The following is a 19,942-nucleotide window of genomic DNA, read 5'->3' as shown; positions in this document are numbered from 1 at the left end:
AGTACGTGATAAGGATAAACAAATTCCCCATTTTAATTGTGTGGAAATATTAGACAGACTGAGCTCCTGCTCTGGAACCACAGAGGGAAACTTAACTCAACTGAGGAACACAAATAAATAGAAAAGGCTTCAATCTCACATTACGATCTGCGGTGACTGGGATCAGGTGACCGGTGGTGGGTCTCCCAGACCAATTATCAGAATCAGGTTCAATAGCACCGGCAGATGTCGTGTAATTTGTTGTCTCTGTAGCAACAATAGAACCTAACTCATAACAATAGATTGTAACCATTGTGATTTAAAATAAGAATAAACATATTAAATAGTTAAATTATGTAAGTAGCACAAAATAAGAATTTTAAAAATGTAATACTGTAAACTATTTCAATTGCGTGGAACTATTTGACTGACTGGGTTGCTGCTTTGGAAATTCTAGAGTGAAGCTTAACAAAACTGTACTAAACTATAACTAAACTTATGAGAAGCTCAGATAAATAGAAAAGGCTAAATTCTCACATAAGTGGGTCATACAGCCAGTAACATTGGCTGCTCTTCAGCAGGTAAAAACAGTGGAATGAGGCCAAGTCCCAGGCCTCAGCCCAGTGGTTATGGTCTGAGGCCTGGGACGAGGTGAGAGTAAACATTCAGCATGGACTAGAAGGGCCGAGATGGCCTGTTTCCATGCTGTAATTGTTATGTGGTTATATGGAAACATGCTGAAAATATTGCAGAAAAAATCATTGTCCACCCACAACGAGAGGACGTGACAGATCTGGATCTCAGTGCCTTGTCTGAACGGGTGAAAGATGAAGCTACACGGACACGTAGAGCAGTGAACTACAGATGCTGCAGATCTGCGGAAACACGTGAACAGGAAACGGGATCACGTGACGGGTGGAGGGTCTCCCATCTGATCCGGTGACTCTGCTCCTCGCCCCTCACACGCTGCCAGACCCATCCGCCACACTTCCCACATTATTCCATATTTACACCAGATACATTTTTACTTCTTCCTCCAGATCTTCCCTGTCCCTTTCCCTCCACCCCCAGGTCACAGAGTCACAGGCTCGATTCCCATCCTGATCCAACACACAATTCAGACCCAAACCGGAAATGTGCAGGTTTCATTTAAATCTGTCTATGTTTATAAACACCCATTTCTATTCACATTCCTCCAGCCTCACTGGACAGGAACACTGAAACATCAAGTGAGAAACAGCAGGAGGTGGCCATTCAGCCCCTCTAACCATCAACAAGATGAAGGCTGCTCTCCCATCTCAGCCACATGTTTCTGCCTGATCTCATTTCCTCGATCCCTCCGGTCTCCGCACATCTGCCGGCCTCTGTTTTATGTGAGGACGATCACTGAGTCTTCACCGGCCTCTGAGGTGGGGATTTACAGACATTCACCATCCTCGGAGTGGAGACATTTCCCCTGATCTCACTCCCGGACAGTCCACCCGCTTTTTCAGAGACTGGGATCCCTGGTTCAACCGGTAATGATGTTGTGCATTTCAATGTGGTCACCTTTCAGTCCTCGATTCTCTAAATGAAAGGGTTATCGCATTTGATCTTTCTTCATACAATGATCCCACCACTCCAGGGATCAGTCTGGTGAATCTTCATTGCACTCTCAATAACAAATACTCTCTAACCTCTTTGTTAATCTTCTATGGAATTAATTTCCATCTTCTGCAGCCTCGTGTTGCCCCAACCACTCACCTCCCACCCCCGTCACTATTTCCACCTTCCCACCTCCCCCTCACCTGGATCCACCTCTCACTCCCCAGCTCTTGCCCCATCCCCACCCCTCACCTCTTTTCTCTGACTATTTCCCGTCCACTCTCAGTCCAGAGGGAGGGTCTCGGCCCGAAATGTTGACGGTCCATTTCCCTCCACAGATGCTGCCCGACCCACTGAGTTCCTCCGGCAGTTTGTTCTTTGGTCTGTATGACCCGTGTTAGTGTGGGGAGCGGGATTTTACACCATATTCCAGGTACAGTCTCAACAAAACACAAATAATTGTCACTTTGCCCGGACCATTGGCCCCGCTTGCAGGGCAACAGTCTGCCGGTGTTTGCCCCCCAATGTGGTGAATCCCTCTGCTCGCCACCACCGTGGGCTCAGACATTTCCACAGATGAGCCCCTCCTGTCCCCACCGGGACAAACATCCTGTCCGCCCCCTCTCTCACCGTCTTCATCCTTTCAATAAAATCCCCCTCTCCCTCCCCGGGGAACCGGCATCAAACCGACGGGCCGAGCGGTCTCCTCCTACCTCTCAGCGACACATCAGACTCCGGCCGCAGGAGACGCTTCACAAACGCCCCAACTTCCCTCGGAGGGAAATGGAAATAAATCAGAAAGCGGACATTTACTTTGACGGTTGTCCCGCCGTGACGGAAAGTTCGGGAGACGGTGTCAGCGGGGGTAACGCCCTCTCGGCTGGTCCGCCTTCGCTATTGGTTGGAAGCAGTGATTGACATCGCTTCCCACCAATGGGAATAGCGCAGCGCGTGACTCCTCTGTTGACAGCGGTGGGGCAGGGACTGGTCACGTGATTAGTAGCCCAGCCGTTAAACCGACCAAGCTCGAGCTCACCAGCGCGCGGTGCACTAAAGGCCCCGGATGATCGGTTGAGGTAAGAAGGGATCTCCGGGTTGGGGGTCTCACCGGGCGGGCGTTTTCAACACCGACTTCGGGTAGTTGCTGTGAGCTCCGGACTCCGTGACCCGCAATCCCGGGACAGTCCTGCTCTCTTCCCTCTCTCTCAGCCCCACCATCCGTACACGGGCCCCGGGGAGCTTCCGGCTGATGAGGGAATGGGAACCGATGGATCTCTCAGACAGAGCTGAGCTCCAGCTGTCTAAATGCAAGGATCGGGAACTCGGAGAAAGGGAACAAAATCTTTTACATCAGCTGTTGAGAAAATCACCTTTGTTCTGCCTCCAGTCACAAACAAGAGAAAATCTGCAGATGCTGGAAATCCAAGCAACACACACAAATTGCTGGAGGAACTCAGCATTAGTACTCTTTTCCATAGATGCTGCCTGGCCTGCTGAGTTCCTCCAGCATTTTGTGTCTGTTGCTGGTTCTACCCCCTCTTGTTCTGGACTTTTCTACCCGTGAGAACATGTTTTGTCCCATTCTCTCTGGGCACATAATGATATCAAACACATTTGCCCTGGGCAACAAGTAGCTTTCACATCACAAATGTGCCAGACTCCAATGAGACAGACTACTGCCCTTCCCTTCATATTCATTGGCATTGCCATCACTGAGTTCACCACCATCAGTCACCTGGGGGAGGGTTCAGGGGAAATATTTATGTACAATACAGAAACTGGTGTTACCTGTGTGTATTGTGGTGATGCAAAAGTTGCTGGAGAATGTACAAGTGAGAAGAAGTGGAGTGATATTTGAGAATCTGACATTTAATAGCATCATTTAGCAAGCAAATCAGATATGGACGGTGTGTAAATGCTCCAGTGAGAAAATCCTTCATTACCTGCTACAGACCTGTTACATAGGTTGTGTGAGAGTGCAGATGTCAAAATTATTATTGACAGTGATTTGCTAGCTGTTAAAATGAGTACCTCTATATATAAAATTCAGTGTGCACATGTTGTGTCGCCACTTTAAGGAGTTGGGGCTTTAAATGGATGAATTCCTGTATCACCCGGGAGTCAGAGGGGGGTGAGATAAAGAGAGGTGAGTTACACCCAAGGTGCAGGATGCAGGAAACTGGGTGAGTGTCTGGAAGGGGAATGAGGTTAAATAGCCATCGCAGAGTACTCTTGTGTCCATCCCCCACAACAACAGGTAGGTCATAGATAGGGTGTAGAGGAGATTTACAAGGACTTTGCCTCGACAGGGGAGCATGCCTTATGAGAATAGGTTGAGTGAACTCGGCCTTTTTTCCTTGTAGTGACGGAGGATGAGAGGTGACCTGATAGAGGTGTACGAGATAATGAGAGGCATTGATCATGTGAATAGTCTGAGGCTTTTTCCCAGGGCTGAAATGGCTAGCACGAGAGGGCATAGGTTTAAGGTGCTTGGAAGTAAATACAGAGGAGATGTCAGGGATAAGTTATTCATGCAGAGAGTGGTGGGTGTGTGGAATGGGCTGCTGGCAGCAGTGGAGGAGGCGGAAACAATAACGTATTTTAAGAGACTCCTGGATGGGTACATGGAGCTTAGAAAAGTAGAGGGCTATGGGTAAGCGTAGGTAGTTCTAAGGTAGGGACATGTTTGGCACAGCTTTGTGGGCCGAAGAGCCTGTTTTGTGCTATAGGTTTTTAATGTTCTATGCATTCTACCACTTTAGAAACTGTTGCGGGGGGGGGGGTGGGGGAGATTATGTGACAGAGGAAAGTCAAAGGGGTGATAGGGGATTTGCTAGTTAGGGGAACAGAACTAGAAGGGGACTGATATCCTAGTGTTAAGGCTTGCTTGTGCTAGTGTGGTGGGTTGGCGGGGGGGGGGCGCTGTTAAACTAAAGTTGTAGAGGGGATGGGAGCCAGAATGCCAGATAATAGAGAGGGTGAATTGAATTGAATTTCTTACTTACATCCTTCACATGCATGAGGAGTAAAAATCTTTACATTACATCTCCGTCTAAATGTGCAGTTTATAGTCATTTATAATAGAACAGGACAGTCAGTAGAACATAGAAACACAGTTGTATCAGCATGAATTAAGCAGTGTGATGGCCTAATGGAAGAAGCTTGTTGGTCCTGGCTTTTACGCTGAGGTACCGTTTCCCGGATGGTAGCAGCTTGGAACAGTTTGTGGTTCCGGTGAGTAGGGTCCCCAATGGTCCTCCGGGCCTCTTTTACACACCTGTCCCTGTAAACGTCCTGAATCATGGGCAGTTCACAACTACAGATGTGCTGGACTGTCCGCACCACCCTCTGCAAAGTCTGCGATTAAGGGAAGTACAGTTCCTGTACCAGGCAGTGAGGCAGCCAGTCAGGATGCTCTCAATTGTGACCATGTAGAAAGTTCTTAGGATTTGAGACCAATACCAAACTTCTTCAACCATCTGACGTGAAGGAGGCACTGTTGTGCGTTTTTCACCACACAGCTGGTATGTACAGACCACATGAGATCCTCGGTGATGTTTATGCTGAGGAACTTAAAGCTGTTCACCCTCTCAACCCCAGATCCATTGGTGTAAATAGGGGTTAGCCTGTCTCCATTCCTCCTGTAGTCCATAATCAGCTCCTTTGTTTTTGTGGCAATGAGGGAGAGGTTGTTTTCTTGACACCAGGCAAATGCTGTTCAGACCTCAGGGCATGGAATTGTGATCTTGTTGCCCTGACTGGGACTTGTTTGCACCCAACAATCTGAGGAATTTGGAGGAACAAATTAGCAAGAGAGATTGCAGACTATGCCAATGCTTGATATACTAAGCGATTATAAATTTCCATAGATTGACGTGACTCCCATATGTAAAAGGACTAGATGGGGTAGAGTTTGTCAAATGTGCCATTAATCAGCACATAGAATTCCCAGCACAGAAGTGTGCAATAAGCTATTAGAAAATAATCCAGGGCTAGTGACAGAATATTAGTGTATGGGAACACTTTGCATCTCCTGATCATAATGCCATGAGATTCCAAGTTAACATGGAAAAAGAAAGGACTGAACCATGGGTTGAGATTCTGAATTGGAGAAAGGTCAATTCTGATGGTATCAGAATGGATCTGACAAGTGTGGACAGGCTGTTTTCTGGCAAAGGAGTACTTGGTAAGTGGGAGTTCTTCAGAAGTGAAGTTTTGAGGGTGTAGAGTTTGTATGTGCCTGTCAAAATAAAAGTTGAAAGGTAACTGGTGCAGGGAACCTTGGTTTTCAAGAGATATTGAGGCCCCGGATATTTTGTTCCTCCAAATCCCTCAGACTGTTGGGTGCTACAAAGACTCATTAGTGACTACAATATCATAATTCCACACCCTGAACTCATCTGACATCTTTTTTAGTCATCTTCTGTTGCTTTCTAAAAGCTTCCCAATAGATTTTGCTCTTTTGTTTGCCCTCTCTTTGCTTTTTATGTTGGCTTTGGCTTCTCATTTCATCCATGGTTATGTCCTCCTGCCTTTCTAATGCTTTCACTTCTTTGGGATGTATCGATCACTCAGCTCCCGAATTGCTCCCAGAAACTCCAGCCATTGCTGCTCCATCATCATTCCTACCAGTTTCCCCTCCCAATCAAGTTTGGCCAGTTCAGTACAGAAACATGCCCACTCTGGACGATCAGAATGGTAATCTGTATGAGGAGACAAAATATATGGGGGAGATTTTAAATATTATTTTTGCATCCACATTTACTCAGGAGATGGACACAGAGTCTATAGAAGTGAGGCAAAGCAGCATCAACTTCATGGACCCTGTACAGATTACAGAGGTGGAGGTGTTTGCTGTCTTAAGGCAAATTAGCGTGGATAAATCCCCAGGGCCTGACAAATTGTTCCCTGGGACCCTGCGGAAGACAAGTGCAGAAATTGTTGGGGCCCAAGTACAGATATTTAAATAATACTTAGTGACTGGTGAGGTACTGGAGGATTGGAGGATAGCCAATGTTGTTCCACTGTTCAAGAAAGGCTCTAAAAATAAAGTAGGAAATTATACGTCAGTGAGGTTGACATCAGTAGTGGGAAAGTCATTGGAACGTATGTGCAGAAACCAGATATATAAGTATTTGGATAGATGTGGACTGATTAAGGATAGGCAGCATGGCTTTGTGCATGATAGGTCATGTCTAACCAATCTAATAGAGTCTCTCGAGGAAGTTATCAGGAAAGTGGATGAAGGCAAGGCAGTGGATGTTGTCTACATGGACTTTAGCAAGGCACTTGACAAAGTCTCATATGGGAGGTTGGTCAAGAAGGTTCAGTCACTCAGCATTCAAGATGAGATAGTAAATTGGATGAGACACTGTCTTTGGGAGAAGTTAGAGTGTGGTAGCCGATGGTTGTCTCTCTGACTGGAGGCCTGTGACTAGTGGTTTGCCACGGGGATCGGTGCTGCATCTGTTGTTGTTTGTCATCTAGATCAGTAATCTGGATCACAGTGTGGTTAACTGGATCAGCAGATTTCTGGATGACACTAAGATTGGGGGTGTAGTGGACAGCAAGGAAGAATATAATGTCTTGCAGTCTGATCTGGATCAGCTGGAGAAATGCAAAATGGAATTTAATGGAGACAAGTGCGAGGTGTTGCATTTTGGTGGGACCAAGGTCTTACACAGTGAATGGTCGGGCACTGAGGGGTGCTGTAGAAGAAAGGGATCTGGGAATACAGGTCGATAATTCACTGAAAGTGGTGTCACAGTTAAATAGGGACGGAAAGAAAGATTTTGGCATTTTGGCCTCTATGAACCAAAGTACTGAGTACAGGAGATGAATGTTATGTTCACACTGCACAAGACATTGGTGAGGCCTCATTTGGAATGTTGTGTGCAGTTTTATCACCTACCTGCAGGAAAGATGTAGAAGAGGTTGAAAGAGTTCAGAGAAAATTCGCAAGGATGTTGCCAAATCTGGAGGACTTGGGTTATAAGGAAAGATTGAACAGGACAGGGCTTTATTCCTTGGAATGTAGAAGATCGAGGGGAGATTTGATGGAGGTGTGCCAAGATTATGAGGGTTATAGATGGGGTAAATGCAAACTGGCTTCTTCCACTGAGATGGGGTGGGACTACAACCAGAGGCCATGGATTAAGGGTGCATGGTGAAACATTAAGGGGAACATGAGGGGAAAATTTTTCACACAGACGGTCATCCAGGTGTGGAATGAGCAGACAGCCCAACTGGTGCATGCGAGCTCAATTTCAACATGTAAGAGGTTTGTACAGGTACCTGGATGGTAGGGGTACAGGGGTAGATAGTTTAAATAGTTCAACACAAACTAGATGGGCCAAAGGGCCTGTTTCTGTGTTGTACTTTTCTATGACTCTGTGACAAGAACATTAAATAATACTAATATTAATTTAATTCATTTTAACAGCTGTGCAGACCAACCATTCATCTGGGCAGAAAATGTTTTCATGGCTTTAAAACTGTGGCACTTTAAATTGACAGTAGATAAAAGAAAATCCCAGCTGTACGTCAACAAAGGGGGGAACCCATTCATCTGCTCAGGCAGTGGGAATGAATTCAGTCGGGTCATCTCAACTGAAGGTACATCAGCAAGTTCACACTGGGACAAGGCCATTCCCCTGTTCTGTGTGTGAGAAGGGATTCAGTCGGTCTTCCCACCTGTGGACACACCAGTCAGTTCACATCGAGCAGAGGCTGGTCATCTGCTGAATTTGTGGGGAAGGTTTCACTCGGTTATCTGACCTAATGGCTCACCAGCGAGTTCACACCGGGGAGCGGCCGTTCACCTGCTCAGACTGTGGGAAGGGATTCAGTAAATCATGTAAACTGAAGGTACATCAGCGAGTTCACACTGGAGAGAGGCCGTTTACCTGCTCAGACTGTGGGAAGGGATTTACTGTGTCATCTCAGTTACTGAGACACCAGTCAGTTCACACCGGGGAGTGGCCATTCACTTGCTCAGACTGTGGGAAGGGATTCACTCTATCATCTGCACTGAAGGTACATCAGCGAGTTCACACTGGGGAGAGGCCGTTCACCTGCTCAGACTGTGGGAAGGGATTCATTCAGTCATCTCATCTGAAGGCACACCAGCAAGTTCACACCAGGGAGAGACCATTCACCTGCTCAGACTGTGGGAAGGGATACACTTGCTCATTTAATCTGAAGGTACATCAGCGAGTTCACACTGGGGAGAGGCCATTCACCTGCTCAGACTGTGGGAAGGGATTCAAACTGTTCGCTCACCTACTGACACATCAGCAAGTTCACACCAGGGAGAGACCGTTCACCTGCTCAGACTGTGGGAAGGGATTCACTGAGTCATATCAACTGAAGGTACATCAGCGAGATCATACTGGGGAGAGACCTTTCACCTGCTCGGACTGTGGGAAGGGATTCACTCAGTCATATCAACTGAAGGTTCATCAGCGAATTCACAGTGGGGTGAGGCCGTTCACCTGCTCAGACTGCGGGGAGGGTTTCACAAAGTCATCTGCTGTACTGAGACACCAGTCAGTTCACACTGGAGTGAGGCCATTCACCTGCACAGTGTGTGGGAAGGGATTCACTCAGTCATCTGCTGTATTGAGACACCAGTCAGTTCACACTGGGGAGAGGCCATTCACCTGCTCAGTGTGTGGGAAGGGATTCGTAGAGTCATCTCAACTGAAGGTACATCAGCGAGTTCACACTGGGGAGAGGCCGTTCACCTGCTCAGACTGTGGGAAGGGATTCACTCGGTCATCTCATCTACTGAAACACCAGTCACTTCACACCAGGGAGTGACCATTCACTTGCTCAGTCTGTGGGAAGGGATTCAATTGGTCATTTCACCTGATGACACACAGGGAAATGGCCGTTCACCTGCTCTGTCTATGGGAAGGGATTTATTACGTCATCTCAACTGAAGGAACATCAGCGAGTCCACACTGGGAAGGGGCCGATCACCTGCTCAGACTGTGGAAAAAATTCTCTCAGCCAAATCAACCAATTGTGCATCACTGAGTTCACACCGGGGAGAGGCCGATCACCTACTGTGAATGTGGTGAAGTATTTGCGGTGGACATGGACTGTGCCTTTAAATGAGAGAGAAAAACTGTCTTCAGTACTGCTGCCTGCTTCTTGGTTGCCATGGTGAGAGAGAGGCAGAGTTATGTGATGGACAGTTCAATGTTCACAGTTGCTTCGTAGCGTGTTTATTTAAGCAAGGTCAGATGACTCTCCCAGAGACACACAGTGGAACACTGGTTAAGGCAACCGGTCAGTGAAAGGAGGCCAGTGACAGAGGAGTCATTGGGTGGAACTTTCGAGTGCCCACAAGCGTGGGTTGAGGATCGATCAGGGGAATCAATCAGTATGTCACGGTGTGTGGAAGGGCTGACCCTGTGGAGGCTACCGGTGTGTCTACCCTTGCCTGGGAGGTAGTTCACCCTCGAAGACGGTACCCTTAGTGATAAGCTGTGTTTGGCTGACTCGAGAGTGGATTCGGAGCCTGACAACGGAAGATCAACGGGACCTGTTTACTCATTCTTCTAGTGTGGTTTTCACTTTGGATTACAAATACCTCTCTCTCTCTCTCACACACCAATTCCATGGACTGAACTGAACTTCCTTGCATTACCATCGTAAGACTTTAACTCTTGTCACCCGAGCTTTAACAAGTTTGAGAATTGTATTTACACACAAATATATGCATAACATTGCTAACTTTTGATTTACCTGGTTTAAGTTACTATATTGAGTAGTTACTAATAAATAGTGATTTTTAATAACAAAACCAGACTCCAGGTGTGCTCTATTGCTGCTGGTTCATTTCGACCATTGTGTGTACGTAAACAGATTCATTCAGTTATCTATCCTTATCACACACTACCAGGTTCACGCTGTTGATAGGGTGTTCAGCTGCTGTGAATGTGGGAAGAGATCCACTCAATAATCTAAGCTTATGTAACTCTCCCTCGGCTAGCAGCTTAATATAGGGGGTGATAGCCCCCCAGCCCGGCCAAACTTAAGAAATCTCGTTTGGGTGGATGCTGCGCGATATGTCTCCTGTTACAAATCAGTACCCTGAAATAACAAACAGTACACAACATGCAATTATACAATTGAGCTTCATAATTTTTACTTTGACTATGGGGTTAGTGAAGTAAACAAATAAAAGAAAAAGGGTCCACTCTCTCCATTCGCATCTTCTCATCTCTCCCTAGCAAAAGACCATGAAAATCTGTCTTCCAGACTCACAAGGTAAAACATTTCTCTCATTGGATAGCCCCGCACTCCAAAACCCTGTTATCTCTAGTCGTAACCTCGCATTAGGGTTACGACTAGAGATAACTGCAGATTTCTGCTGCAGAGAAACCATTACCTCAGCAGTGGTTACAGAGAGACCATTACATGAGCAGTGAAACCTTACAGCATGTTACACTTGTGACACACTACCGGGTTCACACTGGGGAGAAAGTTTCAGTGAGCTTCATGCTTGATATTTGTCTGTCGCCATTGCTGAATGCAATTTCGAGAGTGACTGTCGGTGCTGAACTCTGCAATTATTGCTGCTGCTCACCACTCCCAGTTCTACACCCTGGTCACTGGGCATGGGAGGAGTTTCTTCTCCTGTATATTCACCTTTAATGGGACTGGAGTTGAATATTCTGGATCTGAGGCAAATAAATTTGTTGTATTTTAAACTCTATCTCCGGTAATTAGGGAATTTATAACGCACCTAGCAGAGAGTCAACTCAAGCCGGCTGGACCCTGCCAGTGATTCAGTTCCACAACAGTCCTTTTAAATCCTCCCCTGCTGTTCCCCTCTCGCTCTCCCTGTGGGCTGGGTTCCAAACAGTCATCACTCTGTGGGTGAAGAGGTTTCCCTTGAATTTTCTGCGGACTGAAGAAGTCAAGCTGACTGCATTTCTGTCTGAGATGTTCTTTGCCCCTCTAATCTCTGGGCTGAGGAAGAATGACATTGGGAGTTAACCTCCTTGTTCACGGCTCATTTCCACATGTGGGTCATTTTCCCTGCTTCTAAATGGTTGTTAGAAAACACCACTGTCCTCTAAAGACTGAAAGCAGAATGGGAAACCATTAGTTGGATGTTCAACAGAGCACTGTCAGAAACCAAAGGCGGGTCTGCACAGAGCAGAGTTTGGGGCTCTGGACGATGGTCAGTATAAGAACGTATGATGATGAGAAGGGAATCAGCAGTGGGGTGTGGCAATAAATGACAGAGTAGCAACATTTGGAAGCCGATTGGCAGAGAAAATAATTCGGTTGTCTGACTGCTGACACAAACAATGCCTGTGGTGAGGTGCTCCACTGGTCGAGGGACATGTGTGTGTTGGGAATGGTTTTATCCATTGAGGGAGTTGTTCCTGCTTGTTTATCCTGTAATATTATATCTGGATGGTCATTTTAGATTGTCCTATCTGTAATAATGTATTGATTATCATATAAATTGTGAGATACTGTCCCTAACCGTATCAGGCTTGAATTTATGGTGTCTTAATGAAGTTACTGTGGTCATTCATGTGTTTCTATTTTAAAGCAAGATTTTGGTGAATGATATTTGCCACTTGATTGTAGCTGCATATGTAATCAGATTGAGTTAAACTGCTGCAGGATCCTGGAATGTGTTGGAATGTGTCTGGTTTCTCTTGGCATTTTCTGCATTTATTGCCTTGTTTGTATTGTTTGTGTTTTTTGATTTTTTTTGTTTTTGTCAACCACCTTGTCTTGTATTTCTGCAAGGAACCCCTCTGTTTCTGGGAAGAAGCTCCAACTCTCAGGTCCTCGATGCTTCCCTGTCAACATCTCAGAGCGTTGGGATGTTTCCCATGGAGGGTCATACTCATTCCACTGGTTAATGTTTTCTTCCATAGTGATGATTCATTTTTTTCTGAGTTAGCTTCTCACTTAAGTTTTCTGGTCTGTATTTCTTATCACAATTGCATATGCACAGATGGAGTGCTGAATCTTGTTCATTTTTGATGAAAATATATACTTAGAAGTTTTATCTGACTGTTGTGTGATCTTTTTTTCATGTGTGTTATTCCTCTTCCTCCTTCTGTCCAAGGTAGTGTTAATCTGAGCGGGGCTGAGTGTAAGTAGTATTTTCTAAAGTTGTCATTTCAGTTCTTATTAATCTTTGTAAATTTTACTGATTGAAATAGGACCAAGTTATTTTCATTAAAAAAAAGCAAAGTCGGTATTGATGAAAGTGTTTATTCCCTTTGTTGCATTTATTAACTATTACGCTCTGTTTGGCAGGTTTTTTAAGCCTTGAACTAAATTTTGTCAAAGGTTTTCCCGACTTTGCACTACTTTTCGTTGTCTTTGCTTGTTGATTTTCCAGATATGTGGATATCAAGAGTCCCTATGAAGGGTCTTGGCCTGAAATATTGATGCCCATCCATAGATGCTGCCTGACATGCTGAGCTCCTCCAGCACTTTGTGTGTAGTTCTCTAGATCGCTAGCATCTGCAGGTCCTTTTGTTTCCCAGAAACTTATATGTTTCTTGAAAAAACAAGCTGGTAGTGGGGTTGTGTGGCTCTGTTGGTAAAATATTAAAAAAGATCATTAGAAAGAGGTGGCATAGGGTTGCAAGGTGTAGAATCTGTGGGTAGAATTAAGTGTAGGGTTTACTTTTATGTACTTGCTGACTATAATGAAATGGCTTCTCTGTGCTGTTAATTCCTGAGGCAGTGGTTCTCTATTGCAGCGATTTTAAATCAGTGCTGATTTGTCTCTGTGGGCTTGCGGTTAGTAATGCGTGCCTCTGTGGGATTGGGGTCAGTAACGGGTTGAGTGGGGTGGGTATTCGTACCTTGGACGAATTGTTAGTTCGATTTATGAGTATGTTTAAAGCTGATGGTGAGTTTAGGAGGACTTCCGGTAGCGCTCATGGAGTGAAGTCGTGTTCTTGACTCGCTCCATTACCTCTGAGTTTTTTCTCTCTATGGTCAGCTATACTTTAATTAACTATTAAGGCATCAATTTTTACAATACTTTGAATTAAACTGAATTCTCTGACAATTGGATGATACTGAGATCGGCTATGTCCAAGAACGGGAAAGACGGCAAGGATGGTAAACCTCCGGTTAAACCGAAAGCTACGGATCTCCCTCCGACTGAATCACCGGTGACTTTGAAAGCGATATCGGAGTTAATTCAGAGGGAAATTTCAACCTCTGTTAGGGAGATGATTCGTACAGAAATTGTGGGCTTTGTTAAAGACCTGATTCATACGGAAATCTCAACTAAGTTCCAGAAAATTGCCGATTTAATTGATAAGATGCAAACATGTATTGCGGAACATCAGTCGGCTATATCTGATCTTCAAAAATCCGCGCAACAAAGTGAGCTTAAGATGGGGAAAATCGAAGAAACAATTAATGTAATGAAGAAGAAACTTGACTTTTTGACTTTTAAAAACTCTGACTTGGAATCTAGAATGCGACGGCAGAATTTACGAATGATTGGCGTCAGGGAAGCCGTTGAAGCTAACAATCCCATGAAATATTTCTCTCAGCTTTTAAAAGATGCATTCCCTACTGTATTTCCTGACCAACCACCGCTACTGGATCGTGTTCACAGAATCCCATCATACTCGTCTAGGTCAGATAGACCTAGGCATGTTATCTTACGTTTTCATTACTTTCAAGACAAGGAGAGACTGTTTCGATTCGCTCGATCTAAAGGTTTCATTGATTTTTCGGATCTTAAGTTCCGATTCGTGGAAGATTTCAGTAAACCAATCTGGGACCAACGGGTTCGTTACAGATCCGTGATGTCGGAATTCTATAAGATGGATTTAAGACCAGCGCTGCTGTACCCTGCACGTCTAAGGATTCGCATGTTAGATGGAGCCCTTCGTTTTTTTGATTCTCCATCGGATGCCCAGAGTTATCTGGATCAACTTTCATCTTCAACATCTTAATTGCCTTCTTTTTAATTTTCTCCGTTGATCGGAGGCTGTGAATTGGTTGGTTTTAACTTTTCTGTGCCCTATTTGGGCAGAAAAGTTTACTTTCGATTTCTTAATATGGCTGCTAAACTTTCTTTTTAACTGCGTCATTTCTTTCTTTTCCCAGGGGATTCTGGGTGGTTACTTCCCTTTTGTCATCTTACGTATTTCCTGTGCGGCCTTAAATTTTGTAGTTTTTTTTAAATTTTATTCTGTTTTGCTTTTTATAATCACTTTATGTTAATAATCCTATTTTTTTTTTTGTTGCTGTGTCTATTCATGAGTTTGAGGTTTATTGTGGTTTTTTTTTTAATATATATTTTCCGGCTTTTGTTCTGTTCTGTGTGTATTCTAATTGAGCTAACTTTTTTTTTTACTTATTTTTTTACTGTTTTACAATTAGCTGATCCTTTTCATATTTATACCTTTTTTTTAGGGAGCGTATACCGGAAGTCATGGGGGTAGTTTTAGCGCTTGCTTCTTTCTGGCGGGTCTGCTTTAGATTTTGCCTTGGGGTCTTGGGCTGGGGGGTGGCGGGAGGGGCTTCACGTTTTAGTTTGTTTTTCTTTGGGCTATATACATTATTGAAGTACTGGTTGCGTCCTTTTCCCCGGTATCTTTTGTATGTTCTGTTTCCTCTCCGGGTTTGTGGGTCGCGCCTATTGTCAATCCTCCTTGTTGTGGGTTGACTTTAGGATTTATGGAGTCTATTATTAATTTTGTCTCCTGGAATACTAATGGTCTTAATCATCCTATTAAAAGAAAAAAAGTTTTTAAAGTGTTCCGGAGACTTAAAGCACAAATTTTATTTTTACAAGAGACCCATGTACGGAGGGGGGACAGACTACGTTTTTTCAAATTCTGGAAGGGACAACAATTTCATTCGAACTCCAATGCTAAGATTCGAGGCGTCTCTATTTTTATAGATTCCTCAGTTACTTTTATACAACAGGATATTATCTCTGATCCGAATGGTAGATTTTTATTGGTTAGTGGTTTACTATTTAATAAAAAAGTAGTTTTGGTTAATGTTTATGCTCCTAATATGGATTGTCCGGAATTTTATAAATCATTGTTTGATCAGTTTCCGAATTTGAACGAGTTTTCATTGATTTGGGGCGGAGATCTTAATACCTGTTTATCTCCAGCTTTGGACCGTTCGGCTCCTTTACGGACTTTACCTAATAAATCTGCAAATTTGATTAATTTTTTCCTTTCTGATTCTGGGTCGACGGACATTTGGCGTTTTCTGCATCCTCAGGAAAAAGATTTTTCCTTTTTTTCACATGTTCATCATTCCTATTCAAGAATTGATTATTTTTTTATTGATTCTCGTCTCATTCCTTCAGTGATTAAATGTGATTATGATTCTATAACCATTTCGGATCATGCTCCACTTAAGCTTTCTATTAAAATTATGGCCAATATACTGAACAATAGACAATGGCGTTTTAATTCGCTGTTGCTTCAGGACTCGGACTTTGTTAATTTTATGAATGAACAGATTGAGCTTTTTTTTACAATTAACCATACAGAAGATATTTCGGTTAACACTCTTTGGGACACTTTTAAAGCCTATATTCGGGGTCAGATTATTTCGTATTCCGTTGCTTTGAGGAAGAAACAGAAGCAGGAGGAGATGGCAATTGTGGACAAGATTAAAGAAATTGATAAGAAATATGTTATGGCTCCTTCTGAGGAGCTATACAAACAAAGAACTGAACTTCAAATGGAACACAGTTTACTACTCTCGTCCTCGATTGTAAACCAATTAAAGAAAACAAGAAGTGATTTTTATGTTCACAGTGATAAAATTGGCAAGCTGCTGGCTAATCAATTGAAATCTAATTATGTTAAATCTCAAATCAATCAGATTTATAACCAAAATGATCGATTGATATTGGATCATGTGGGGATTAATCAAACCTTTTGTGATTTTTATTCTTCTTTATATCAATCAGAGTCTCCTCGAGATTCTAAATATATGAATGATTTTTTAGATAAGTTAGACTTTCCTCAGATTTCACAGGATATGTCTTCTTTATTAGATACTTCCATTACAATGGATGAGATTAAGAATGTTATTTTTTCTATGAATCTGGGGAAAGCTCCTGGCCCTGATGGGTTTACTGTTGAATTTTATAAATGTTTTGCTTCTTTATTGATTCCTTGGCTCTATAAGGTTTTTGAGGCTTCTTTGAAACTTGGTAAACTTCCGGAATCTTTTAATAGAGCATCAATTTCTTTAATACTAAAGAAGGATAAAGACCCTGCTCAATGTGCATCTTATAGACCAATATCTTTATTAAATGTTGATTCTAAAGTTTTTTCTAAGTTATTAGCAAATAGACTAGAAAAAGTACTTCCTTCTATTATTTCGGAAGACCAAACGGGTTTTATTAAAGGTCGTTACTCTTTTTATAATATTCGTACATTGTTAAATATCGTTTATACTCCCTCACAAAATGTTCCTGAGTGTGTTATTTCTTTAGATGCCGAGAAAGCTTTTGATAGAGTAGAATGGCCTTATTTATTTAAGGTGCTTGAAATGTTTAATTTTAGCTTGAAATTTATATCCTGGATTAAACTGTTATATCACTCCCCTCTAGCCTCGGTTCGTACTAACTCTTTAAATTCACCTTTTTTTCCTCTCTTTCGTGGTACTCGACAAGGCTGTCCTCTTAGTCCCCTATTATTTGATATTGCATTAGAACCTCTTGCAATTGCTATTCGAGAATCTTCAAATATTACTGGGATAACTCGGGGATTAAAGTCCCATAAATTATCACTCTATGCTGATGATTTACTTTTATATATTTCTAATCCTGAGAGATCTATTCCTGCTGTTTTAGAGTTATTAGCACAATTTGGTCTTTTCTCAGGTTATAAATTAAATCTTAGTAAGAGTGAACTTTTTCCGATTAATAAACATCTTCCCTTATATTATAAATTTCCATTTAAATTGATTAATAATTACCTTTCATATCTTGGGATTAAAATTACTTGTAAACATAAAGATTTATTTAAGACTAACTTTTTACCATTAATAGACCATATTACTTAACTTTCATCTAAATGGTTTCCCTTATATTTAACTTTGATTGGTCATATTAATGCAGTTAAGATGTTTTTTTTGCCAAAATTTTTATATGTGTTTCAGGCATTACCAATTTTCGTTCCTAAATCTTTTTTTGATAAAGTCGACTCTAAAATTTCTTCATTTATTTGGCAGAATAAGAATCCGAGACTGGGTAAAATACATTTACAGAAAGCTAAGAGAGATGGAGGTTTAGCATTACCTAACTTTAGATTTTATTATTGGGCTATTAATATTCGACATATGAAATTTTGGTTACTTGACCGGGATATACTATCTATTCCTAAATGGGTAGCATTGGAATTACAATCTGTTCAGGGTTATACACTTGGTTCTATTTTAGGTTCATCTCTTCCTTTTGATTCGAAACGCCTTAAGCAGGTCTCTAACCCGATCGTTAAATATGCTTTGCGTATTTGGTTTCAATTCAGAAAATTTTTTGATCTTAATCAATTCGGGTTAGCGATTCCTATTTTAGGTAACATATTTTTTCCTCCCTCTTTTACAGATCGCGCTTTTCAAACTTGGAAGACTAAGGGTATTTTACGGTTTTTGGATTTATTTTTAGATGGTTCCCTTATGTCTTTTGAACAATTATCTAATAAATATAACTTATCAAGAATACATTTTTTTAGATATTTACAAGTTAGAAATTTCCTAAGTACTATACTGTCTTCCTTTCCAATGCTTCCTCCTATATATATTTTAGATTCGATAATTAACCTTAATCCATGTCAGAAAGGTGCATCGGCTATGATTTATAATATTATTATGAAACTTAGGAAAGCTCCATTTGATAAGATTAGGGTAGATTGGGAACAGGAATTGGGGCTTACCATTTCTGTGGATGATTGGGGGCAGATTTTACAATTAGTTAATACTTCTTCTATTTGTGCTAAACATTCCCTAATTCAATTTAAAGTGGTGCATAGAGCACATATGTCCAAAGATAAGTTAGCGCGTTTTTACTCGCATATTAATCCTTTCTGTGATAGATGTTCGGGGCAGATAGCCTCTTTAACTCATGTGTTTTGGTCTTGCCCTACTTTGGAAACTTTTTGGAGAGATATTTTCAATATTATTTCTAAGGTATTAAATATAGATATCTCTCCTCACCCTATTACTGCTATCTTTGGACTACCTAAAATTTCTAGTAATCTTTCCCCTTCAGCCCGTAGAATGATTGCATTTCTTACTTTAATGGCGAAAAGATGTATTTTACAACATTGGAAAGAGCTTAATGCTCCAACTACCTTTTTTTGGTTTTCTCAGACGATTTTATGTTTGAATCTGGAGAAAATTAGAAGTAACCTTTATGATTCTTCATTTAAATTTGAACAGATTTGGGGACCTTTTATTCGATATTTTCATTTAATGTAATATTTACCCTTCTTGTTTTTTTTCACTGTTTTAATGGAGGTCGGGATTGAGGACGTGATTTTAAGTTTAACTCTGTTTGGTTTCAAGTTAGCCCATTGCTTTGCTTTGCTTTTAGTTAGTTGCACGGTGGGTTTTTTTTGGGGTTTTTTTTTTCTTTTTTTCCATTGATATATATAAAATCTAGTATACTATTATGTTATCTTGGTTTCTTATGCTTAAATTACATTGTTTGTAGTATTTTCTTTTTGGTATTGTTATCTTTTGGAATTTTATTATACTTTAACATTGTATTAATGTTTATATGGCTTACCTTTTTTGTATACTTACTCAATAAAAAGATTTAAAAAGAAGAAAGAACTATTTAATATGTATATTCTTATTTTAAATCACAATGGTTAAAATCTATTGTTATGAGTTAGGTTCTATTGCTGCTGCAGAGACAACGAATTACATGACATCTGCCGGTGCTATTAAACCTGATTCTGATAATTGGTCTGGGAGACCCATCACCGGTCACTTGATCCCAGTTACCGCAGATAGTAATGTGAGATTGAAGCCTTTTCTATTTATTTGTGTTCCTCAGTTCAGTTAAGTTTCCTTCTGTGGTTATCTGAATGGTGGCCGATTAGGAAAAGGGGAGGTGCAACGAGACCTGGGTGTCATTATACACCAGTCGTTGAAAGTGGGCATGCAGGTACAGCAGGCGGTGAAAAAGGCGAACGGTATGCTGGCATTTATAGCGAGAGGATTCGAGTACAGGAGCAGGGAGGTACTACTGCAGTTGTACAAGGCCTTGGTGAGACCACACCTGGAGTATTGTGTGCAGTTTTGGTCCCCTAATCTGAGGAAAGACATCTTTGCCATAGAGGGAGTACAAAGAAGGTTCACCAGATTGATTCCTGGG

General features: G+C 42.2%; 1 protein-coding gene across 1 annotated transcript; it reads left to right on the top strand.

Moving 5' to 3' along the window:
- The first annotated feature begins 2,573 nt into the window (after window positions 1-2,573).
- Window positions 2,574-10,476, top strand: LOC134341821 (gastrula zinc finger protein xLCGF3.1-like). The gene is made up of 2 exons (XM_063039758.1): window positions 2,574-2,639; window positions 8,006-10,476. Exon 2 carries the CDS (start codon window positions 8,344-8,346, stop codon window positions 9,382-9,384), a length of 1,041 nt encoding a protein of 346 aa, XP_062895828.1. The 5' UTR covers window positions 2,574-2,639; window positions 8,006-8,343; the 3' UTR covers window positions 9,385-10,476.
- Window positions 10,477-19,942: the final 9,466 nt, after the last annotated feature.

The sequence above is a fragment of the Mobula hypostoma genome, unplaced genomic scaffold (assembly GCF_963921235.1).
Source record: "Mobula hypostoma unplaced genomic scaffold, sMobHyp1.1 scaffold_110, whole genome shotgun sequence".
Lineage (NCBI taxonomy): Eukaryota > Metazoa > Chordata > Chondrichthyes > Myliobatiformes > Myliobatidae > Mobula > Mobula hypostoma.
This window is presented reverse-complemented; position numbering and strand designations above follow the sequence as displayed.

Excerpts from the sequence above, each read along its gene's own strand:
- LOC134341821 (XM_063039758.1), top strand. The coding sequence starts at position 8,344 with ATGGCTCACCAGCGAGTTCACACCGGGGAGCGGCCGTTCACCTGCTCA.